We start from the raw sequence: 27,320 nt of genomic DNA, 5'->3' as shown, positions 1-27,320 counted from the left end.
CAAAGTTCCTGCACCTTACCCCAGGAACTATTGAGTGACCCTCCTACTGACACTGAACAGGACAGGCAGTTCTTCTAATATGAAGGTGATCAATCTAAAGCACGAGAAAGCAAAACAAATACTTGAATTACAGAAGTATGGGAATTTGGTCTAAATTTACTTTTAAGTCTTTGTTCCTCACTCCTGATTGCTTCTCAAAGATGATAAAGTGCCATTTTATTCAAAGCTTAGCACCTCACTGGCAGCCCACACAGGCTCTGCAATCTCTTCCCATTACCACATTGTATAATCAGAAGTCTCACTGTTTCTCCAGAAGCACATTTTGTGTAGTTGATGGAACACATGCACTTTAGCTAAAACATCTCTAAATTCCAATGGTGGATTTTCCTCAGTGGATCCTGAATAATTATGAAAAGCATGAGAGATGGTACCCAGCTTCCATTTTTAGCAGAACTGATAGTGATCACAGTGGAATTTATACCACTGAAGTTACACTACCATCGCCAAGGCCATGAATCCTTTTTCCAAATGCAATGGTAACTCATGCATGCATTTTGAATGAAACTGATTTTTATGTATAGAGTTAAATATGCCAACTTTTACAGAGATACCAGAGAAAAGCATATTTGAAAAAGACATGCTTGCTGGACCTGTAATCCCCAAACTCAGAAGGCCAAAAAGAGAATGTTGTCCCAAGTTAGAGGCCATCCTACCTGAGGACTGAAATCCTTAGGAGGTGAGGAAAAAAGTGGAGGAGAAAAGAGGAGGACTTAGCTTAAATTTATAGTTTAACTATAGTTGTCAGACAAATGTCAAACATCATGGAAAAAAATCTCATACTATATTAAGGTCAACGGTCCACGCGTGTTCTCTGATCTTCTCTGCCTTTATACTGAAGAGCAGCATTACCTTGCCAAACTAGCATTTGGAATTGATTCTCTTTTTGCACCTTCAACCCTATAGTCTTCTTACACCTCTGAGATGTATAAAATGCAGTGATTGATGAGAATTTTGCCTTTTGTTTCTTTAGGTGGCTGAAGGTAACCATCAGATAGAGGTGAAAATAGAGAAGAAATTGAAACCTAATGAGACCTTCCCAATGGATCCATTTACAGAGAATGTTTTTCAGTGTGCAGTGAAAATGAGATTCTGGTTCTGTATAAATACCCATATCCCCGAGTCCACTGGAATGCACCCAAGTCTAAAGGACATGCCACTTTAAAGAAGATAAAAATCACAAGCCCTCTAGAGGCCATATCTCTCTTTGGCTCACATTCAAACTAACAAATGCATGTCTAAATCTGGCTTGTGTTTTTCCATATCTACAATCAGATTCAATTTTTTTTTTACCAACTCATCAGGTAAACAGCGCCAAAATCTATGTCCGATGCAAAAAATCTATGTCCTGTGCAATTAACTTAACTTTCTGCTATGATGCATGTACAAACCAGAATAGCAGCCACTAGGATAGCTAACCACAAATGGACATCTCATCACCGATACATACCGCTTAGTAAAATGTCAAAGCCCGTACCTTAATGGGAATGAATATGAGGTAGAGTAATAAACAATTCATCATGTAATAAGCATTTTTGAGCAGTTTGTAAAGGCTATGAAGGCATCATGCCAGGTACAGATGAACCTCCCCTTATTCTGCCTTCAATGGTCTCCTACATAAGGAATACAAAATCGCTGCTAACCCTGGCTGACTTTACCTAGCTGAGAATTAGTCACCTGACAGGCTCTATTAATTTACTTCTTTCCACATACAATATACAAGACACTTTCACACACTGGGTTTAATAAATGACATTGTTTTATTTATGCAAAGAAAAATTCATCAAAAAGAGAAGCAGAGAAAAACAGCTAAGAACATGAGAGGTAGAGGTGGGACACCTGCTTTAAATTGTCTATTGCAAATAGATTATTTGATTAGCTGATGGTTAATCTTGATTGCCAATACATTTCTGACTGTGTCTGTAACAGTTTTTCCAGAGACAACTAAGATTATAAGTGTTCTGTCCTAATAAGTGGGTTGACTGCCCCTCATGTGTGTGTGTGTGTGCATGTGTGCATATGTGTACATGTGTGCCTATCCATGTGGGTGCTCATGGAGACCAGGAGTCAATACCCAGTGTCTTTTCCCATTTTTCTCCACTAGCTTTGGAAACACTGTCTCTCACTGAACCTGAGGCTCATCAGCTAAGGTAGGTTTACTGGCCAGTGATTTCCAAGGATCCACCCACTTCCATGCCACTGGAGAGCACTCATAATTACAGAGATGCACCGCCATATTCAGTTTTCATGTGGGCTTGCATGAGGACCAACTGGGACATTTCTTCAGCCCTTCAATTCATCTCTTGGTGGAGTCATGATATGTTGACATAAATGGAGGTGGTGGAAAGTAGGAGATGGACATTAGTCGCAGGAAAGAGATAACTTGAGGCAACTGTTATGGGGATTATACCTTGTTCTGACTTCTTCCTGTAGTTCTTTCTTTTTTCCTACACGCCATGAGGTGAAGACGATACTCCACTACTGTTCTGCACAGAGTAATGGGGACAAGTTCCATGGACTGAACCCTATGCAACTATGAGTCAAAGATACTTTTGTTCTTTAGTTGGTTTTCTTGGGTATTTTGGCCACAGTGACATTGGGAAGCTAACAAACTGGCATGCTTTCTACATATGCAGTCTGAGAGGCTCGTACACAGTTACCTTCCTTGGCTCCCTGCAGCTCTCTCAGTCTATGACTTTACTTGGAGCACACAAAGAAATCAGCTCTTTTCCTCGTTCTTGCACACATCCCCTTCCTTGCATTCTCCACTAACATTTTTTTTTGTCATCATTAACTGGTAGCATTTCTAATCCCAAATACCAAGTATATACCTCAAAGATTAATGTATATTATCTATTTTATTATAGTTTAAAACTGTTACCTCTATGGAGTAGATTCCTATGAGTAAAATACCCTTGTTTCTCCTGTAATTTTACTACAGAATTTTCATTGTTTATAAATTGACGGAATTATATACTGTAACAGATATACCCCTCATTTGCATTTACAGTGAATTTATGTTATTTGTCTTATCGCCTAATTATGATCTATGCACTCATCCTGCCATTTCATCACTCCATCTTATTTCTCAGTGTATTTAAAAGTACACAGTGGCCAGGCATCGCAGGGAGAATTCCTGCAATCCTAATGCTTGTGACAGGAAATCAGGAGGATCAAGAGTTCAAGGCCGGCCAGGTTATGTAGCAAGCTCAAGTCCAGCAAGGGAAACATACAATCCTGTTTCAAAGTAACAACAATAAAAAGGCATGTGGTGGATATCAGCATACTTCACTTCACTTTGACATATACCAGCATTATTTAAACTTTGCAATGTCTGCTTACAGTCTTTTCAGATATAACTGATACAAAGTGAACTTTATACATCTTAAATGTACCTTTAAATACATTCTGACAAGTGCATTCATATTCCAATTAAGTTACAGAACATAAACATCAACTCCAAAAACTTCTCTCATATCCCCTCCTAATCAACTCTCTTGCTCAAACTGTAGACACAAACTCCCGCCAGTTCAGCCGCTGAGGAGCCACCCCAGGTAGAGGGAAAAGCTGCGGCAGAACAGTAGTTAGTCCGCAGATCTTAGCTTTGTAGGAAGGCAGCATCACTACCCTGGGTTCTGGCTTTTTTTCATAGGTAAAACAAAAGAAAATTATTCAAAAGTGGCACATGTTCAATTGTAGATAAACACAGAAAAACAGCCACAAAGACCTTTATGGCACACACAAATTCATACAACATGTAACCTTTGGAACTCTGATTTTTAAACTTATTTATTAGTGTCTGTGTTTGCGCATGTGCGTTCTTTTACCCATGTACACATGGAGACCATGGGTTGACAGAGGACACCTTCCCCAATCACTCTCCACCTTATTTCTTAAGACATGACCTCTCACGAACCTGAAGCTTAGCTGATACGCTGAAATGGCCTGGCTGATAGTGCAACAAGCTGAGGAATCCCCCAGTCTCTTCCTACCCAGCACTCAGCACCGAGAATGTGGACATGCTGCACCTGGCTTTTTAAACAGGTGCTTGGGATCTGAACTCAGACCCTCATGCTTGAACAGCAAGCACTTTACTGGCTGAGTCATCTTCCCAGGTCCAGTTTTGAAGCTTTTAGTAGACAGAGTTGATTAGAAAACTGTAGAGAATAAATAGTAAGAGTTAAATAGATACAGTGACATTCCCAATGAATGATGATTTAGACTCAAACTTCTGAGCAGCTGTTTTACCTGGCATTCCTTGATGGTCTAGCCATTTCACAACAGGTGCTATCCCACACACACAATGACTGTCAAGGAGACTTTTTACACATGTTCCTTTCACTTAGTCTGACTGGACACACATCAAATGCATGAGAAAGAATGTAGCTAATGTCTACATACATAAAGTAACCTGCCACACAATAATAACAGCAAATACCACAAAAGAGACTAATAAATGTAGGGGAAATAGCTGAGTGACTACTACTAACCGAACAGAATAACTTTTTATTGTATAGTATATGACACATTTTCACAGTTGAGTAGATAGTATACTACACGTATTGAAACAGCAAAGATGAGATTCTGTAGCTACTGAAGACTTCGGTTTGTGTTTGTAATATGATCACCAGTGTGTGACACTTGTACAGTTTGGGTTTTGTTTTCTCTACTGGGATTAAACACGGGGCTACACACAGGCTAGTCAGAGACTCTTCCACTGAGTCATACCCTTGCCTTCACACTCCCTTTCTTATTTTAAGACAAGGTCCCACTATGCTGCCCAAGCTATTCTTTTTTTTTTATAAAACACATCAGAATTTTATTGCTTGAAGAATACAGCATATGAAATCACAAGAACATCAAAATGAAAAGTCACTAGGCCTCAAACATATAATACATTATCAGATGCAGTAAAATATTAATTAACCTGAAGACTGCATCAGAAAAAAAGTATGGAAAAATATCTAAGTTGTTTGAGAAACATACACTTAAAGTAAAAGAATGTTACAGTACAAATTAGAATAGGCAGCAGTGACTAACTTATTGTTGTAGACTAAACTACCTACCTTTGGTACTTAACCTTTTTGAGAAAACAATTTCCAAACACTTCATAGGCATATCCATCAAACACCTTAAAATAACTTCAGCATAAAGCATTAAGCAAAATTACTATCCTTTTACTACCTTTTCTGTTATACTGGGGAAGTATATCTATCTGATAAGTGCATAACAATATTTCTCTTTTTCTAAAACTGCAAAATATGAATATTAAAAAATCTAATACTTATAAACTCTATTTAGCTCTCCAATTCAAATCCTGGCAGCTAGAATCTTTAACTCTCTTCTGTTGCCTAGTAGACTCTGTCTCACAGTCCTCTTCACTTCTGTCCACTAAAAGTTTTAAAACTGAAGCTGGGGAAATGACTCAGCAAACAAAGTGCTTGGCATTCAAGCACAAGGAGCTGAGTTCAGGTCCCTAGCACCCATTTTAAAAGCCAGGTGTAACATGATCATGTTTCAGTAGTGGGTAGCAAGAGACAGGAGGATCCCTTCTTGCACATCCATTGTGGCCAAATCAACCAAGCTTCAGGTTCAATGAGAGATCTTGTCTCAAAAAATAATGTGGACAATGTGATCCCAAGGAGGTGGGATTACAAGTTTATGCCAACACACCCTATTATTCTTCTAACAGTATACATTAATCTTTTCTTAAAGACATGCATTTATTTACAGATTCAGCTAACAAAGACTATGTTCACAGGTTCAAACAAAAGATTTAGATTTCACTGAGGTTGAAAAAAATTTAAAAAGGTAAGAATAATTTTGGTAACTCTAGTGGTTTCAGTTAATTATTAAAATATGATTAAAATAATATAGATAACTCAAAGGATCAGTTTTAGACTAGATGGTCAGAGAACGTCATTCTGCAAGGAAAATAAAACACAACCCACATGCAGTACAAAATCTGGAAGAAAGGGTGAGCTTCTGTAGAAAAAATTGAGTGAGAAAAGCCCTCAAGAAAACAGACACAAAGGAGATGTGGTTGGATGCAGTGGTCCTTGGGTGTGGAAACCTTTTTTCTGGAGGACAGCAGACAATTGGGGTCCATAGGGTTTTTAACTAGAAACAATTAGACGTTTCTTCTACGCAAGCTGGGCAAGCAGTGGATTATCCCAAACAGATGAGTGGCCTGCTCTAAGTCATGATTTTAAGATTGTCCCGGCTTCTGCTGCAGAGGGGTGGCAGAAGGCGTGAGAGAGTCGTGAGATTGCTAGTGTTCAGGTAGGAGATGTAACTGGGGCTGGGTGACAGCAGTGGCAGAATGGGGTTGTGTCATGCTACCTTCTTAAATTATGAGAGAAGGGCAGCTCATTTCTGCACAATTTAAGCATTAATGTTTGAGTGAGTAGAAAAACTGTTTCAATAGCAACACCAGCAACACAACCTTTCCCACCAATATTTATTTAAATACAGTTTTAGGAAATATACCAGAATATGTTGTCAAAAGTAAATAGGAAAGCAAAGTCTAGGGTCTGTTTCCATTTAATGGAAAACTGTGGCTCCATAGAGACACAAACAAAACAATGACAACAAACTACTGCAGCGCTACTACTGATTTTCCTTGGTGAGGGCAACTTGGGGATGGGAGGGCAAAAAACGATTTTTATATACAGTCTTCTGTGCTGTTAAATATCTAACATACCACACATACATCACTTAACTAAAATACAGATGACATTAGATTTAAACTCTGTAGATGCCATCTCCTGTCGTCTAATTTTAGTCCTGACAATACTCCATAAATTATCTTGAACTTAGTACTTTTTAAAAATCCTTGCTCAATATCACAAGTATGACTATACAGACTTACTGGTCTAGGAAATCAGCAAAGCTGGAAATAATGAAGCCAGTGTGATTATTTGGCTTCATTAATCTGGAAGCTGGAGAGCTGATACTTGCTACAGGGTGTTGAATGCCTGACCAAAAGCAGGATGTCTGACTAAATTTTAGCTTGAATGAGTCTTTTCAGTGTAAATATGCCCCCAAATTTCATATTAGACACAGGAAAAATTGTTATTTGAAATAACCTAATTTATCTGGCTGCTTTGTAGTCATATTGGTTAACTTTGGTGACCTTTGGGTAGTAAGAACTTGAGTACAGGAGTCAGACCCTAGGCTCCTTTTTAGTTGAGTATTTTACATTCTCTTTATGCTAGTCTCCCAAATGGTGGTGCCAGGATGATATTAACACTTGCTCCAGAAGAAGGTATGCGACCCAGAGAGAAGAGGCATTCTCTTTTAGTTGACTGAAATAGAGAGAGAATGACAGGAACATATAAAAGTACCCGTATCTTTTCTCAGCTCGTTATAGATGTTAGACACAAGTGTCTTCAAACCTTATGTGAATGTGATTTATGCAGAAAACTTTATACAGTCTGAAAGACTAAAATAAAACTGTATGCACTTACAGACTTAGGGAGTGGAAGGCTGACTTTGAAGATGTTCTTCAGCAAATGCAGCACTTCATAAGCCCCAAGTTCACTGGGATCATAGACATTTCTTGATTTCATTTCTAACGCTTACCCCCGATCCTCTGGAGTGCTATTTATCAAAAAGGTTCTCTATACTTGGACAGCTAATACTTGCTTGAAAAATATAACCATAGCCTACATTTTCAGAGAGAGTTCTAGACAGCACTTGCTATGATCTGCTATAAGATCTTTTGTTTGATAATCCTATTTGTTGAGAGGTAGCAGACAGAAGTCAAAAGAAAGAATCCTTTTACAATCTGAAATATAAGAGACACATAAATTTTAAAAGATCTTGTAATTACATGCAATATTTTTAAATACGTAAGAAAAAGATCAATTATATTTAATGATTATGGAGATGATCATAAAATTAATGTGCACTGTTATTAAAGAAAGCATTATTCTGGGCAAACAAGCTGATCTCATTTTAATAAATGGCTTCTAAAAAAACAACCCCAGAGGACAGTTCATTTAGAAGGGACACCAAACCTGGAATCTGCTCCTTGTCATTTCCATACATTAGAAAAAGCAACAAAGCCAAATATGAATGGAAAAAGATTTTATTCAAAACTATCAATACAGCTGAATTAAACAATTAAATTTAGTGAATACCAGGCACTTAGATTTCGTAAACAAGAGAACTTTCAAAAGAAATTTCAGGAAGTACACAGAATTGTTGGGATTTTTCTTTTGTTAAGATAGTAGTATATTTTTTTTTAAAAAATAAAAGAACACAACACTTATTATTACCATTCCATCAAAACAAATTATATGTGTGTTTGTGTGTATTCTGTGTGCCATATATACATATGTACCCACAGACACACACACACAGAGATATATGTTATGTTTACAAATATTTCTCTGCTTCCCTAATGGATTAGAATTATAACCCCTCACAATCTGGAGAGTCATCAATTGTCAGTGTCTATGTTACAATGACAATACTGATAGAAATCATACCTAAGCAATGTGGTACAGTATAGCCCTTTTAAAAAGTAGGGTTTTTTTTTTTTTGTTTTGTTTTGTTTACCATAGAACTAATCAAACCTCATTTTGCTGGCCACATTAAATGTGTTTTCAAGAAACCCGTCTTCAATTCACCTCAGCTATCTTCCATCAAATTTCCAGTCTCTATCTCTGCAGAACTCCATGCCAGATATTAGGTCAGAGTTAGGGCTAGAATCTTCCACATTTTCTGTCTTAGCTGCTGTTTCCATCTCCTTCACAGACGTGGTCCAGGGCTTTCCTCAATCATGTTCCTGGAGTTCCCCTCCCCTTGTGCTATTCAACTTCCTGTCTTCTCTTTACTTCTGAGAAAATATACCTGAGGGAGGAGAGGGGGCAGGGATTCCCTTCCTGAACTATTTGATACATCACTCATCACTGCTATTTTCCACGTGGGGATCTCACTGTGGGCCTCAAAATGGGCCTGATTTAAGCATGAAGCCCCTGGATAACTCAGTGCCCAAGATGAACAGAAAATGCAGGGACGGGGAGGGGCACTGGAAACACAAGGTAGGGTAAGGCATTTAGGGTTTCTGACTCTAGAGCCTTTAGCAGGGGGAGTCTGTGGCCAGGGCCTACCTCCCTGGGGACCAGCTGTATTAGCTCACTCTCCCGGTTCCTGTGCTTCAGCTCTTTCCTGGGGACTAAAAGCTAAGAAGGTCTGCTTTTCAGCTTCCAAATATTTTGTCATCTTTAGGGTGTCCTCTCATTTGCCCTCTCCTTGAAGATCTATGATTTCCTCCCTCAAGATTTCAGTCGAGTTTTTGAAGACACAAAAATAAAAAGGCATTGTTCTCTTAAACTAATTAGCATAGTTAAGTTTTGGCTGGATAAAGACATAATTTATTTGTTCCTAAAAGAAGATAGCATGGGTTTAGCAAAGCACACAAAAAAACCCTTCAAAACACTGATCAGTCGTGTTAAGAGTGAAGAATGGTGACATAAACCAACATAAATAATTTGGCATTTTATTTGCCTTTATCCCTCCCGTGTCAGTAAACACTGCTTTCTTGCAAGACATGGTGACACACACACCTGTCATCTTATGACTCAAGACACTAAGACAAAAGGATCAAGAGTTTGAAGCCAGCCAGACAGGGCTATAGAGTACCGTTCCCAATAACATGAAAATTAAAGCTTCATTTTTCTAAAGCAGCCAGTTTGGAAAGCCAATGCATCTGGTTTGCTTATACTGGAGATCTTAGTAGGTAACTTAGTAGGTAACTGTAAGGAAGCATACAGCCGGGACTGACTCCTTTGTCATGAGCTGCAGGCCTCTAGGATTGGGAATCTTGGTGCTCACTGTGGACACAGAGGTCTAGTAAATTACCCCAGAATCAGCAAGTTGAAACTATTTGGATGTCTACATAGCATTATTTGACTTCTAACACCTGAGTCTGGCAAGGAGCATACTGCTGTGTATGCACCACTGTGAGTAGCATTTCACTTTCGGAAACTAAACTGGAAGTGACAAGCAGCAACAGATCAGGAAGAGAACTGGGGTAAGACACAAAGGACCCCACTCAGTGTTTTTCATAAAATTTTGACACGAAGCATACCAAAGAATCTCCTGCCAAGACCAAATTCAACTGAAATCAGAAAATCATGCATTTGAAGAAGTGTCCATTTGAATGTGGTAAACTGAATTTTTAAAAAGTAATGAAAAACTGACCTATTGGAATTCAAAATAATAACTATTAGTGATAGCAGAGTAACTTCAACGATAAATTGAAGAGAAAGCCTTCTTAGTCAGCTACTCAATTTCTGTATCACTATGAGTGAATAAATAATTGTTTTTCTAAAATAGCCTCTAACAGAGTAGGAGCATATAGCCCTGGAATGCTGAGCCAGCCAGGCCCCATCTAACAGGCTGCTCTGAAGGAATGTGAGTCCTCTTATGTTTCCCTTCTCACTGCCCTGATTTCAACAATGATCAGCTAGAAAAAGCACATCCTTCTGCTCTCTTCACTCTATCACAGTGTTTTTCTCCCTCCTCGATTCGCCATGAGCAGGAGCAGGAGCTTGACAAGTAGAACCGCACAGACTGGCAATTCTTTTCCAGTGTCCAAATGGCACATGGAGGTGAGCACCCATCGACTCACAGGAACAGCGTAACAGGAGCACAGGTTGGCACTGAGGGTCATTTTAGAGACACTCGCGATAGCACAGCACCACATGCCCCTTTCTCACGGGAAAGCGGATCAAGCTGGGATGGTGGATGATCCGCTTGGAATCGTGCTCAATAGTCAGCAGGTGCCACCCAATCAGTAGCAAGGTTTGTTCAACACGTGCTCCTAAGTAGTCATTTACATGTCCTAGGGAATGGTGCAAACTCACATCAAAGACTGCAGGGTCTACAAAATTCAGAGCACCAAGCTGGGGAGCAGAGGCCCCAAACCCCAGCCACTCCGTGAGCTTTGGAAACTCAGAAATACAACCAAAGGCAGACACGTTTTTGGTTTTTTAGCAAGTCTGACTCAAGTGAAGAGGCAGGTACATAGCTACTGACAAGGGCACAACTTGAAGGAGAAGCTGAGGGAGCTGGGTCTCTTCTTAAGGCCTCCCCTAGGTACACAACAAAGCATTAATATATCTGGATTAATATATTGATGAGAGTCTGGCAGAATCACACCTATAGCAAAAATGTAACTTTCTATAACACAGTAAGTATAGTGTAAAGATGACAGAGCCAACCTTTATAAAAAGAGCTTAGGAATACAATTGTCTTAATCTTTTCACTCTTCCCAGACTCTTGTGTCAGGGTTTCAACCAAGACCTAGGATGTTCTTAATATTGGGGCATATTAATCTGTATCGTATCTGTCCAAAAGGTTTCAATTAACAGGAATTGAAAGATGTTCTGCCTCAACTTCAGAGTTTAAATATATAATATTTTGTTTTATACACACACACACACACACACACATATATGTGTAAAGACAGTTTCAGTTGAGGAGGTATTTCCTTCATATCATATACATTTTTTTTTTTTTTTTTTTTTGGTTTTTTGAGACAGGGTTTCTCTGTAGCTTTGGTGCCTGTCCTTCCTGGAACTAGCTCTTGTAGACCAGGCTGGCCTCGAACTCCCAGAGATTTGCCTGCCTCTGCCTCCTGAGTGCTGGGATTAAAGGCGTGTGCCACCACCGCCTGGCTTCATATACATTTTTAAACAGGCAGATGGGAATGACCTATTTGATCAGAATCTCCTTCCCAGATTTAACCTTCTGTCTAAAGAAAAATGATCTAGGGAAAAACCATGACATCAGTCTGCACAGCTCCCACTGAAATCTGAGGTTGCAAAGGGGCATTGCAAAGTCTGTTCCAGGTTCCTTTGTATACAGAGCTCTGACTCACAGGCGGAGAAGTGATTGGCATTTACCTAACCCTGCACACTAGAGCCTTTGCAGAGCGAAGAGAATAGAGCTGATGGCGCCTTTCAGCATCACCGCAACATGTTTCCCAAAGCAATGAATCAGGCATTCCCAGAGCAGTGCTTGGGGCCAAGCACTTCCATTTCTCTCTCACACGTTTACAGTTAACGTTGCCTAGAGCTGAGATTTATCTAAAATGCTACAAAACTCAACTTCCTGGAAGCTAACTCAGTCTACAGATCTGTGGGTTTTGTTTTTGTTTTTTCTTTTCCTTTTTTTCTTTTTTTCACAGAAAAAGTATAAGTCTGTCACAATTACAAAACTTAACCTTGCTTAGAAGGATATTTCAACTCCTGCAATTTACTCAGAGAAAAGTCTTGGGAAGATGAACAATTATAATTAATGAGTGAATCCACACTACGCCTGGGCAGCATCTTGGCCACAAAGCAGATGGTACATGATTTCACTATGTACCACCCAAGAATACTGTGACATTTATGTGACGTTTCTCAACTTCCTTTGCGATTTTATCAAAAACGTCTTTAAACAGTTCATTTTACACAATCATCAGGGAGAGAATTCTTAATGTGTTGCTCTATTATTCCCCAACAATGTGCCCCATGCATATTATTCTCATCCTCTGCCGCATAATAAAGCATGACGTTGTCACGCTGGGAGTTTGCCCAGATAAGTATCTGGTAGTTTGGTAAGAGATGGGCACAGAGAAACAAATGAAAGTATGGAACCAGGTTTCACATTCTTCTCTTTTTTTAAGCTTTCACATTCTTAATCTAAGCAAGTTGAAAACTAAAAATACTCAGGTAATTTATACCTAACCAGATGAAGGGGGGGATGTGGAAATGTTTGGTGGAAGTGAAGTTTAAATTACCATGTTCTGGGATGGTCATGCAGATCATGGTAGGATAGTTGCCAAGCAGGTGTAAAACCTGGAATATATCCAATACACAGAACCATGAAAATACATAAATGGACGGGATAAATAACCAAGTAAAGAAAAGTTAAGAATCAACCTTCCAAATTGATCCAAATTGTTATTTTTGTTTAAGGCAGAGCAGCCAGTTAGCTTTGGTAGCAAGAAGGTCTGTAGTGCCACCTAATGGCCAGGAGGCTTAATGGTAACCCTCCAGTATCAGATAAAATACAAATGGTTGAATCCAAAGTCAGGGTTAAGAGAGACATTTTGACAATGAATGCCAGTCTCTACAAATGTATAGCACTCTTCTTTAAAAAAAAATAAGACTCTTCTACATTTTATCTGCTCCAGAATTTGATATAAACATTATCCAGCAAAAGACAAAGTCATAGTCTTTGAGAGGAGGACTGAATCACTTTTTAAGAGGGTAGGGGAGGCCCACGAAGAGCAGTGTTCTACAGAAAATAGAAAATGTTTGGGGAGGTGAAATCATTTACCTCAGACAATGACAACATGATGCACAAAGAGTAGAAAATTCAATTTTCTTCACTTAAAATGTTTAGTTAAATCTTTAATGAGATTTAATCAAATGTAAGGCAATAATTAACCCTTCTGGAAATCTTTTTAACACTTTCTTCATATAAAGAAAAAATTGCATAATCAGATGAAAAGTGAGGCCTGCAGATGAACTGATTTCGTAGTAATGTAAATAAATGAGTTTTATGGCCAAAAAAGAGAAGTTAAGAGACATCAAAGATGACAGTTTTCAAAAATTATAAAACATATAATTAAACTCTTTGAAAAGATGAAAACTATTCTCCTTATCTAGAATGGGCTAGGCAGAGGTTTGGGAGAGAATTCAATCCTAGAAGTTATCCTGAGTTAATTAATATTATCTTTCTTGAATGGAGGAAAGAATGGAAAGATGGGGTAGAGGGAACAGACTTTATCATCAGGTTAAACAAACTTTCATTCTTTGTTTACCCATCTGATAACAAAAAAGAAAAAAGAAAAACAACTACTTACCTGATTAACAGGAGAAAAACACTGATTTGCTTTTAAGTACTAGAATTTTACTACTAGAAACAAGTCAAGTGAATAAGCCTTTTAATTATTAACACTTGAATAAAATGTATAGTAAAGAACACAGGTTACCATGTAGTGACACATGTCCTTAATGAAATTCAGTGCATCAGTTTAGGGTGCAAACACTTAGGATATTCAGTTAACTTCATTTAGTGAACAAAAATTGCCAATGAATAATAATGTTTAATCTATTTAATCTAATTCTAATGGAATACATATACAAGTCAGAGAGGCAGGGGTGGGGGTACAAGGAGACAGAGTCTGGGGTCTAGGAGTTTAGATATATTCTTGAACAAACAACTTTGAATTCGGAAGACCATATAATGCTCCAAAGTATTTTTTTTAATAGACTAAAATTGTCAAAGTCTTGTGATGGCCTCTTGACTATAATTCTATCAGGAACGTGTATATATAATACTCTTGACTAAAATATTCACCAAAGTGCATATATTCCTACCAAATAGGAGTGGCTGGAATTGTTGACAAACAGAGAAGGCATTAGAGAAATCTGCTCATTTGGTATCTGTTAGTTTACAGTATTACACCATACAATCTAATTCTGAGCAAACCAATAGTACAGAATAATTGAATTTTTATCAGGATGTGAGTTTGGACTACAGAAGCATTCATAATGATGATCTCTTACTTCTCAGGGAATCTGACTACATGTTATAGATATAATGCACATTAAGACATGAAAAACAAAATCCAGAGACACTAATCAGTGTTCCTTGCAAAAAAAAAAATTATCACCATGATGACCATCACATACATCTACTTAATATTGTAATAAGCCCTGGAGGTCTACGTCACCAGGGGACAGTAGTCATCATACCAAGGGAGGTCGCATAAAGTTGCAGTAAAAATCAAGACATACTCATTCAGGTCACATTAAAAGACTGTCAAAAGATGCATGCTCCTTTCTAAAGCTATAATTTAAAAATCTCTAAGAAAAAAAAAACAACTCAGAAAAACTTATCAGAGCCAAAACAATTAGCTAATGATTGATGGGGTTAGATTCCTCTGTAATAGATAATCAGCACATTTCTTAAAGTTACCATCCATTGCCTATCATATTCTGAGTGACACTTGTTAAGACAAAGTCTTTCAATATTGTAATAAGGCAGAAGGAAGAGCTGGGAAGGAGCAGTGGAGGAGGGCAGTGGCACCAAGTAAAAGGGTGTAGGCTTGATGTCAGTTTCAGTGGGTCTGGACAGAACCCATATGAAGGCTGAAATGATAGAGATCCACCTCCCAGAGCTTTTCCTACACATCCTCAAGCCTATGAATCTTGTTATAATCATCCACATCCCCAGCTCCAAAGTTCTGTGATCCTATGATTCCATCATTCCATTTTTAAACCTGTGGAGTGGGAGTGTTTCTGAGTACCCTGCTCACACAGATGGCGGTGGGAAGGATCTCAAGAATATGCATGTAGTAGATGCCCACTTCACTACGTAATCACTCCTTCCCAGTCCACATGAACCAACATGATGCTATCTCAGAGTCACCGAAACACCGGCGTCTTATTAATGGCAGCATGGCAGCAGCACACACATACGTAAGGGACACAAAAGAAGGAATTTCTCCCAGTTACACACACCTGGCAATGAACATAGCGAGAATACAACACGCAGAACACGGTCACTTTTGTACACTAGCTCCACAGACTGGGGGAGGGGGACATACTGGAAGAGGAAAGAAAAAAAAATGAACTCAATGAAAGATAAAAATTACACAGGATATTTCTAAATTCCTGATGTTCTAAAAATACGCTGCACTGAAAAGCCACTTGTCAAGGCAACCATTCTGAGACTAAAACAGGACCACTGTGCCAACCACCGGTTTCCAGAATCATCGCTGTTTGAACACTTCCAACCCTTCTCTTCCACAAGCTGGCTCTGTGCAAGACTGTTACACAGCACAGCGGTTCTCCGATCTGGAGTTCAGGTATCATTGCTCACCCCAATCTCACCGATTATCTTAGAGCCATTTTATGCTTCCTGTTACTTTCTCAGCCCGTCACTGCATACCACCCTCTGGCACACTGCATAGCATCCTGACATCCCACCGTACAATTGTCAAAAATATTTAACATGCCATTTCTTTACCTTGGTCTCCTTAGCAGAAAACTCTGAGGAGTTGGAAATTTTCATAGACTTTGACCGGTGGGACTGCCGCCGGATAGAATCCTCCCGGGAATACTTCACAGAACCTGAGGTCCTCACCCGTACCTTGCTGGCACTCTGAACACTATTCACGCCAATCATCTTGAAGGTCCACTAGGGAACAGGTTTAGAGAAATAAGAAGGCACTTTCTACCCGTTGCCAGGCTCTGATGCTGAAGGAACTCTGCAGGTTGTACTCCAGCAGCTCCAAGCAGCTCCTGAGCAGCTCTGAGATCGCCTTAGCTTAGGAAGCACCAAGCTGCCTCCCCCAGCATCTTCAACTACCCTGTTTGCAGCGAGTCTGATTGTTCCAGGCACGGCTCACGTCACTGGCTGCAAAGAGGAAAAAAAAAATGCAATCCCACCCCTGCTACTCGGCTCTTTTACACACACGCGGGAGCGAGCACAGGCATGCGCGCGCGCGCGCACAGACACACACACACACACACACACACACACACACCATATTCACACAGTGGAACAAATGGCAACTGGCTAAGCAAGCAATTCATTAACATTCCAAACAGCAACACCATTTCTCTTGTGATATTGTGCAGTAATCTCATTAATGTCAACAACAAAAGAGATACCACAAATAAAAGTCGCAAGTAATCTGCAAGGCACCATGTGGGATAAGAATGGATGGAGCTACGTTTCTAAAAGGGGGAAAGAAATGCAAATGGGTGTCAGGGTGTTAATAGGCTCAATCAGTTACAGGCTTGTGACAGAAGGTTAGCCACAAAGGCATCTTGGTGATCAATAATTTTCCTTCCTTTCCTATTTCAAACTGTGATGCTTGTCAGAAGAATTAAACGTTTCCTATGACTTTAGAATATGAGAGCCTGGTATTAAGACAGTACTGCTGACTTGTTAGACAAATGCAGAAGAATGTTATTTATCTCCTTGTCATACTGAAAGTTACAAAAAAAAACACGAGAGTGTTAAATATGCCTTAGATCAATAAAGTCAATCCAGATCAATAAGGAAAAATTTCAAAGCCACAAATGCCATAAATGGGAACGTGCTGCTTTCTGAGCAAGAATTACAAGCTCGACATTGATAGAGAACAAGATATATTTAGTTATGATACACTAAGTTAGTTTGGGATGTAATGTTCAGTTGTACCACCTGACTTGTCCAGCATCTCAGAGGCAGCAGGTTAGCTGCAGAGAAATGTCTTGGTTTGGGTATTAACATAAATACTAGCAAACAAATATTAGCAAAATGTAAACGTAAAAACAGTTCTGCAAAAGATGCTACCTCGATTCCCTATAACCCTCAAATCTGACTTCCTTTTGGATTCTTGAAAATTCTGTATATCATACAACCAGGTCCTTAGACATTAAGATATTCAACTGTTGAACCCCTCATCAACCAGCTCAGAAAAAGAGAATCCTTGAGTCTTTGATTTTTCACCTCATGACAGAATGTGTCCCACTTCCCTTCACTCTCCCCATCTTGTCTTTGAAGCCTTGGGTTTTCAACTGTTTTATAAGCACAGTGACAAATTAAAATGTAATTTGTTCTAAATAATAATCAAAATATACTTAGAAGATCTTAGGGCTCTACTGCCCTTAGGGATGCATGGAGTTCAGAGTCTATGATATCACTTTGTCTTATATGAGGTATACCTTTCTCACCTCAAGTAATTGATTAGGAATTGTAATGGCTTTATATTTTATGGGGCATGTACTGTGACAGTGTAATAAAGCTAATCATTGACAATATGTACAACTATAGCCAGAGCATATGATAAGTAAGTATATTTAACCAATGTAACACCCAAGGTGAAACCACAAGGGCACTACATCACAACAAATTCCAAGAGAATGGGCAAAACAGAAAGCACTTATCATTAGAGCTTTGGGATACCTGCCAGTCTCCAGAGGCAGATTCAGAATGTCTCCTGAGGCCCTTTGCATTTCTCTACCAAACTGGTTACTAAAAAAGTAAAAAAAGAAACTATACCTTAAAATATGATATCCAGCTCCATTTCTTGGAGGTATGGAAGAAATGGATTATTATTTTTGCCCTGTTGTGTCCAACTGGCATTAGATATAGATTGTAATTAATAACTACTTGAAACTGTTCAACACTTACAATTTCAGAGAAGGAACTACAATAACCGCATCACCATTCACCTGTACAGAGGAGATGATCAGCTTAGGATGCTGTAAAACAACCAGATCCAAGCCCTTATTTTACGCTATATTATTGGATACCGTCTCTCCAATACTGCACATATGGTGAGGTTTTCTGAAGCTAGAGAGAGAAGCCTTCCTCCTTCCCCTGCCTTGTATTCTATGTTCCAGAACACATACCTCTGTATGGTGACACGCTCCACTGCAATGACACAGTCCAAGGACTAAGAGCAGATGGGGCCTCTAACCTTCTAGGCGTGTTCTTAGGAGCACCTGAGCAACACTCAAGTTCCTATTTCTCAGGGTTCTTGGTATTCTAGCCTCATTTGACCCAAACTTTATCCCCATTGCTGTCTGCTCAATCAGATCAATTGTCATCTCCTCATGGCAGGTTAATGTACTGCACGAAAGCCTGCACACATCTGAATAAAACATGGGCTTGTCTCGTCTCTGGACCTTTATCAGTGATTATTATTTGCTGTTCTTCCAGGAGCTGTGTTGACTCACCCCCAAGTCTCCCGAAATCTACATGGTGGGCTTCTCACTATCCAAGAGTCAGCCCAAGAGCTATCTTGCAAAGGGATTTCCACTAGCTACCCTTCCTACAACAATCCTTATTTCCATCCTAGTCATTCTCCATCATGAGCCCTACAACCCTCATCCTCAGGACATTCATTTGGTCTAAAGTCATAGCTGTCTCAAACCCACATCAGCAGCTGGTGGAGAACAACTTAGTGACTACTTGAAGAATAATCAAAATGTTTAAATACAAGGCAAGTTTGCCTACCAGATTTCATTCCACAGACCTTGCTTTTAAAGAAATTTAACTTCTTTTGAAAAATAAATATAGTAAACGACCATGAATTTTGGGTTTTATTTGCTTAGAAGAGAGCATACAATTGAAATTTCTTCCCCATTCTGGTTGCTTAATATTTCTACTTTCTCCAAGAATGTTTGGTATGAATCCTTCCAGGATGAATCAACCCGTACGTACTATATGTATATATCTGTTTCCTTATTATGGGCAATACATGAAAACATACTCTCGCTGTTTATTTAATCACATATGAAGCTATCTCATTCATTAATAATAATTGTCTAATATTGCATTATATGGGTATATTATGTTTCATTAACGTGATACTATTGGACATTGAATTTTCTCTCTCTCTGTCTCTATGTCTCTGTCTGTCTCTCCTCTCTTTCTCTCTCTCTCTCTCTCTCTCTCTCTCTCTCTCTCTCTCTCTCTCTCCCTCTCTCTGTTTTTCAAGACAAGGTTTCCCAGTAGCTATGGAGAGTCAGTCCTGGAACTATCTCTGTAGACCAGGCTGGCCTCAAACTCACAGAGATCCGCCTGCCTCTGCCTCCAAATGCTGGAATTAAAGGTGTGCACCACCATTGCTCAATGAATCTTGTGTTACAATAAGTAACGACTCAGAAAATGTAGATGCAATATATAATATTTAATCAATATGGCCTTCCAAGCAAATTGTATTTTTGTTTTCCTACACTTCCTTTCTACTACCTACTGCCTTGATATGGCTGCATACAGTTTACGATTAGATGCAATCTGAAAGCATCAATTCAAAGACATCTCACATGGCTCCATTCTGCACTAGCCTACTCTGAGGCCTTGCCTGTTCTACACATTAGCTGGCCTATGCAGACAGATTACTTCCATTAAAATAAAGGCAGTCCTCCTAGAGAGCAGCAGCTGTTTAACAGCAAAAAATAACTTTCCATGAAAGCTTCAGTAGAAAACAAAGGTGACTTCATTAACAGAACAAAATGGTAGGAAAAACTATCAAGGCAAAACTCTTAGCCAGAGGGCTGTGAGGTGGCACTTCACATTATGATGCTTTCTGGGAATGAGGACACTATTTAGGGTATAAGTCCCCAAAGCCTTCCTAAGAAAGTTTTAGCTAATAATAGTAGTCGTAGTAATAATAAATAAAATGCTCACAGAGTCCCTGAGAAATGAACTCCATTTAATATAACCATGTCGCTAACTTTGAACCATTCAGTTATGACAGCTCACTGGCAATAGTGAATTCCAATGGAGCATCAACAAACATAAAGGTTCGGAGACCTCACGTGAGATAGCTCGAAGAACAATAACGGCATCTAGGCAGAAGCTTCCCTCTTTTCTAAAATACTCTTATAGAGCATTAACCAAACAAACAATACTAAAACAAACCACCAAGTCTAAACATGAACTAAATAAATGAAAAGTGAAATATTTAGTTATTAAAGGTGGAGAGAAGACAACATGGAAATGAATTTTAAGTATCAATCATCTAGAGGCTTACAGGGTTCAGGAGCTGGGTGGGACGTGAGGGGTCAAAGGAGGCAATTTTTCCTTACTCTCAGAAGAGAATGGTGGTTTTATCAATTCCACAATTCAAAGGCTCCCAGGCCTTTCTTCCTTTGCGCTCCTCAGATTGCGCTGTGGGAACTGAGGCGGGTAAGGTGACAAGATGCTGATCTGACAGATAGCAGGTGCTGCCATGACTGTCACATGACCATCAGATGACCAGCTGCTCTTTAAAGGTGCTAATTAATAATCCTCCAAGCTTGTCCTTTGGACTCAAAGTCACTGTCAGATTTGGACATACAAATAATTACCTCCGACCTCTTCATTTGCTTTCTTTTTTCTTTTTTTATTGATTTTTAGTGAGCTCTACATTTTTCAACCTCTTCATTTTCAAGATGAATAAACATGAAGTGATTGATTCAGGACCTAACTATGGCTGGGTTTTTTACTTCCCAGAACCAGAGGGATTATTTAGGGGTACAGGTGGTTGACATGCTGTCTCTGACACTATTTGTCTTTTAAAAGCTATAGACCACAAACACACATCTTTCTAGATGTAACAAAGCTGGAAATGATTGTCTCGAAATGGAAGCAGATTTGGGGAGACACATTTCAGACACGAAATGGAGATGACCACTCATAAAATAGTTTAGAAGGAAGATATAAAAAAATCAACTATCTGTAGTAGTTTACAAACCAAGTCAAACATGTGTTCTCTGTTCGTTGCTGTAGTAGGGGAAGGCAGGCACCCGCCCATGCACTGTGTAGATTTCCTTACCAGACATCATGTGACACAAAACTTGTCATCCTTTCACAGAACGGTATTTATCACCACCAGTGACAACGCATGTATCAGTGAACACTGTGACATTTAAAAACCCTCCTGTCTTCCTCCAGTTTATCCATGCTGATAGAGCGCTACCACAGAACCCATTGTGAACATAAGATGATGTGGCAGCTTACTCCTAATAGAACTCTATGACCCACAACAAAGCCTTCATCCTCAGATGGTATAGTTACATGAGGCTCCACAGGATTTAACATTCATATCAGAGCCTGTGCTGAGTGAATCTCATTGCCAGATGACATCTGTCCACCAATTGACCCTAATCTCTTTTTCTGAATTAGGACTCTGGAAATTTTTCACAAAATGGCATCTTGTCCTACACTGCCTATCTAACTTTGTTCTCTGGTTCAGAAGGCTGCTGAGCAAGCTGCATATATATACTTTTGCTGATCTCAAAAACAGAAGGACAAAGATTTGCCCTGCAGGGGTGGCTATATATTTCCCAATTCAGAAGCAATTAGGACGCAAACTAAAAACTGAAATTAAGTCATCTTTAAAGATCGATTGATACATACAGTAACATAGTTGGAAATCAGAGACCCTCTAGTCTGTTTTACCTACGAGAACACGTTGTTTAGCAGGCTCAATCTTGCCTGTAGCATCACACGCTTTTAATTCCATCTGTTCTTCAAACATACAAGGCAACTAGATGGGGCAAATCCTTTAAATAGAACCTTCTTACATTTAAAATTAAATGACATGAACATGCTGGAAGGAAGATAAGCATGAAGGAGTCCCAAACTTAAGAAAGTATTTTTCCTCTTGAACCAAGACACTCACGTCATGTCACTTAGCTCTCACATTAGTCACACACTAGTTTGGGTAGTTAGGAGTGAAGGGAAATGCACCCGGAAGCCTTCACCCAGCACACAGCTCTGGGAAACTGCCATTTTCTTCTCAAACTATTACCTGGGGGAAAAATACAGAACCTTGCCTTAGAATCATAGGCTTTCTCGACATGGGTGGGTAAACCAACCTATTCTATACCCTGGAAATATTATAAATATTTGTTATAAGAAAATAATCTTCACTTTGTTGCAGAATAGTTGCAAGAAGCAAACATAAAAATTGGATTTCCAAGCTAAAAGCTGTTTTGAAGGTGAGTAGGCTAATAATTGTATATGGGGTAGCGAATGCTGAGAAAATGTTCTGTTCCAGAATCTAATCCAATAAACCCACCCATAATTACCTCTTTACACTATCCAGTGTGATAATAAACATTACCAAGTGCCTAATACGTGCCAGGCACAGTGTCTATGAGGAAATGAAAAGACTAGAGGCCTTGCCCGCATGGTGCTTCATAACAGAGATAAATTACACTTCTCTGCAAGAAAGTGTCAATCACGGTAAATAACTCCACTTGCCTGTTTCGTAAGCCATTCTTCAGAGAGCACAGCATTTTCTTCTATCTCACTTCTGTTATCAGAAGGTCCTTCATCACACCATCCTTCACCATGAAATTCTCTATTAGTTTGGTCAGTAGTTTGGATCACTCTAGTTTTCAATCAGTCAATTATTTTAAGCAGTAGTAGTTTATTTTCTCTTTCTGGTGATTAAAAATTACTGGCTAAATAATTAATGGAGGAAACATTTCTTTTGGCTCATGGTTTGGGGAACAGTGTTCCTTATAGCAGGGGAGGCACTGCAGCAGAAACTGCTTAAAGCTGTGGTGATGTGAGCTCGCTCACATCTGAGCAGATCAAGTACGAAAAGACACGGGAGTCCTTGGCTTTATTTCCCCTTTTATTCAGTTCTCAAGTCAGGCCCAGGGGATGATGTGACCCTCATGCAGGGAAAGTCTTTCTATCTCAGCAAATCGTTCTGGAAACGCCCTCACATACATATCTACAGGCTCATTAAACCTGCATTTCTAATCCAACCATGCTAACAACGTAAATTAACCATCAGACAGCACCCTCAATACATACAATGGTTCCCACTTGGTGCCATGTAAGAGTAAAGAGTAACTGAAATTTCTATAGTGCAAATGACAAAACATGTTTAATTCTGCTCAACATTTTGATTTCTCTCATTTACTATTCCAGGCACTAGTAACAGATTATTATGCAAAACCAGGCAGAATCCTTTCCCACGGAGACAGACAATCAAATAATCATTGATTAAATAATCAATCCCTTGAACAAAGATAAATCAGTAACACTGGCAATATCATAATGAAGAAACATGCTGAATTCTGAAAGGCTTTCAACCTTCCTGGCCTTGGGGAGGATTTCCCAGAGGAGACTAGGAACTGATGGCTGAGACGGGACTGAAGAATAAACTGGAAAGGGAGACTGAGCAGGTCATGTGGGAAGTGTGAACCCGGGTGAGAGGAGATTGAAGGGGGAGGGCTGAGGGGCAGCAGCTAGAGTACTGCTGAGAAGATGCTCTCACATGGACTGTCAGAAACAGTGACGAATGTTCCTTTCTTCCCAGTAACTATGTGGATTCCTGGGCCGTACCAACAGATATTCCTCAATGTGCCGTAACCTTCATGTTTGCCCAGGGTAAACTCAAGGGTGTCAAGGGTCGCTATCCAGTGACAAACACTAATATGGCGGTAGTTGATTGCTGTCTATGGCTGTAAAGGCGCTAGGCCATTTGAATTCACAGCAACACTGCTATTTATTAGTAACGGGGAGATGATAGCTGTGGCAAGAAATGGTAATCACAAAGACCCATAAAAGTTGTTACTTTAGGGTCATTTTATGCATCTAAGTCACAGAAGCACAATAAGAAAATTGCCTAAGCTGCACATATGTTACTCTAACATCTCAGTCAGTAAGGTCTCTCAATCTCAATTTCTGCTTTTTTGTTTTAAATCATATAGGAAGGTGAACAAAAAATTATTGCACTCTGGGGTTTCTGAAGTCCATTTCCGGGAAACCGAAGTCTAGGTGGGAGTTTAGACCAGTACTACCTTACCCCCAGGTACATTACTGAAGAATTTAGAGAAACCATAAGGCAGATTCAGAAGAAATCTAGCTCATTTTCCTAAATAGGTAATGGCCAGGTACTACATACACAGAAACAACTCAGGCTGAGCCAGTCTTTTTGAGGCTTGAGGGATCCAGGACTATTTTAAAGGCATTTTCCCTGACCTACTGGTGATATTGCTGCTGGCCTCCTACTCACCCCTTTGAGCCCTTACAATATCTGTTGGGGGCCAATGTCACTAAACCACCCAGAAACGAGAAACCACCAAAGAAATTAAAAATTAAAACTAAAGCACCAAAGAAACAAAACCAACATATTTACAGTTTAATTTTCCTGCCTCATCCAAGTTTCAATTTGGCCAAGACCATAACTGTGGCTCGCACAGCTTTCAAGTACGCATGGTGGCGGTAAAGCACAATGCTTATGCTACAACGACACCCGTGCTGACATCTTGGCTTGATCATTGATTTAGGGAGAATTTCTTAAATTTTCTAAATTTCACACAATAGAAAACAAAGCAAGCAAGCAAACAAACAACAGAATAAAAACAAAACTCAAACAAAGCAGGAGAAACACGCCATGCTGGGCAGTCACAGATTTTAGGCTACTCATTGATATAATATCTTCCCACTTTAGAAGAGCCCAGCCATACGTAGTAGACAGTCCCTGTCCTTGTATGTTAGTAGCAAATGTATAAGCCAGAAGGCACAGACAGTTATTACTTGATGTTTTCAAAGGAGAGTACCTTCTGGCTATTGTGCTGGCAAGGGACCAGATATCAGCAATGTAGAATTAAAATTTCCCAATCCCAGATGCCTGGAAGCCTGTACAAAAAACGTAATAAGTAATGGTAGAGCCTAGCAACTGTAACACAACAGGCCCTGTGTTTTGCAACATAGCTGAAACACAGACAAAGACCTTAAGATAGCCTTCATGAATATGATAAACTCTCTTAAAGAGGAAACTAATGGATGCCTTAAAAAGTCTACAAAAATAAGCAGTGGAAGGAAAATAAATAGTTCAATACCTGAAAGTAGAAATAAAAAAAAAAAGAAAAAACAAACTGAGGGAATTCTGGAAACAAAAATTTAGGAACTTGAAGAGAAAGCACAGAGGCAAGCAAGCCTCATCAATAGAAAACAAGAGATGGAAGAGAATTTCAGACATTGAAAACAAGAGAGAAGAAATGGATATTCTGGTCAAAGAAACTGTTAAATCATGGTATAAAACATTTCTCAGGAAATCTGGGACACTATGAAAAGACCAAACCTAACGGTAACAGAAATAAAAGGAAGGAGAAAAAACCCAGGTCAAAGACCTAGAAAATATTTTCAACAAAAATCTTAGAAGAAAATTTCCCTAACCTTAAAAAGAGATACCTATAAAGGTAAAAGAAGCATACAGAACACTAAATGACAGGACTCAAAAAGAAAGTACCCTCAGTACATAATAGTCAAAACACTAAACAGAGAACAAAGATAGAATGTTAAAAAATGCGAAGAAAAAGACCAATAACACATGAATAGAAAGAAAACCTCAACCCAAAACAGTTAATAGGTTAATACACCCAAGAAAACACAAGAAGTATATAATCCCAAAACAGAAAATCAAGAGAGGGGAAACACACACAACAACAACAACAAATAAAATAAGAGAAATCAACAAATACTGCTCACTGATATCTCTCAGTATCAATGATCTGAATTCCACAATAAAATGATATTCCAAACAAATAGACATAAAAAACAAGCTGGTGTAGTAATTTTAATATCTGACAAAACAGACTTCAAACCAAAACCAATCAGAAGAGATGGGAATGAACACTACATCCCCAATGAAACCTAACAAGAGGACATGACAACTTAATATCAATGAACCAAACAAAACGGCATCCATGTTCATAAAACAACAGTACAACAGTTTAAATCACATATTGATCCTCACACACTGATCATGGGAGACTTTAATACCCCACTTTCACCAACAGACAGGTCAGTCACACAGAAACTAAACAGAAATGCCAGAGCACTTAACAGCACACTTAAAAGCTAAAAACAAGAAATTATACCCAAAGCAGAGACAGTAAAAATAAGCATAGGGCTGAAATAATAAAATAGAAATAAACAAACAAATGAACAAATCAATGAAACAGAGTTGGTTTTGTGAGAAAACCAACAAGTTAGACACACTCTCATTCAGAGTAATTAAAAGGCAGAGAGAGATTATACAAATTAATAAAATTATAATTGACATCATAAACCAAGAGGACCTAACAGATATTTACAGAACATCTCACCCAAACACAAAAGAATATACCCTCTCAGAACCTCACACAACTTTCTCTAAAACTGGCCATACACTTAGACAAAAAGCAAGTCTCAGCAGACACAAGAAAATTGAAATAACACTCTGCATCCTATCTGACTGTCATGGATTAAAGCTGGACATCAACAACAGAAACAACAGAATGCTTAAAGACTCATGGAACTGAATAACTCTCCACTGAACAAAAAAATGGATTAAGGCAGAATTTTTTTTTTTTTAAAAAAAGGAAAGACTTTCTAAGGGTTGAATGAAAATGAATAAACATAAAAAACTTATGGGACACAGAGGCAAGTTCATAGTACTAAGTGCCTGCATTAAAATGTTGCAGAGATCTCATGCTCATCACTTAACAGCACACTTAAAAGCTAAAAACAAGAAATTATACCCAAAGCAGAGACAGTAAAAATAAGCATAGGGCTGAAATAATAAAATAGAAATAAACAAACAAATGAACAAATCAATGAAACAGAGTTGGTTTTGTGAGAAAACCAAACAAGTTAGACACACTCTCATTCAGAGTAATTAAAAGGCAGAGAGAGATTATACAAATTAATAAAATTAGAAACCAAAAGGGGATATAACAATAGGAAATCCAGAGATT

General features: G+C 38.9%; 1 protein-coding gene across 5 annotated transcripts in view; it reads right to left on the bottom strand.

Annotated features, from left to right (window-relative positions):
• The window catches only part of Psd3 (pleckstrin and Sec7 domain containing 3), a 439,685-nt gene that overhangs the window by 98,972 nt on the left and 313,393 nt on the right, over positions 1-27,320 (bottom strand). Inside the window, exon 1 of one of the 5 annotated variants that reach the window (XM_057753144.1) lies at positions 16,099-16,503. The exons of the other annotated variants lie outside the window; for them this stretch is intronic. Coding sequence (XP_057609127.1) covers positions 16,099-16,257 — 159 coding nt within the window. The 5' untranslated portion in view covers positions 16,258-16,503. Of the gene's footprint in view, positions 1-16,098; positions 16,504-27,320 lie in introns of those variants that run through there. 5 annotated transcript variants of the gene reach the window in all.

Source organism: Chionomys nivalis, chromosome 20 (assembly GCF_950005125.1).
Source record: "Chionomys nivalis chromosome 20, mChiNiv1.1, whole genome shotgun sequence".
Classification (NCBI taxonomy): Eukaryota; Metazoa; Chordata; class Mammalia; order Rodentia; family Cricetidae; genus Chionomys; species Chionomys nivalis.
This window is presented reverse-complemented; position numbering and strand designations above follow the sequence as displayed.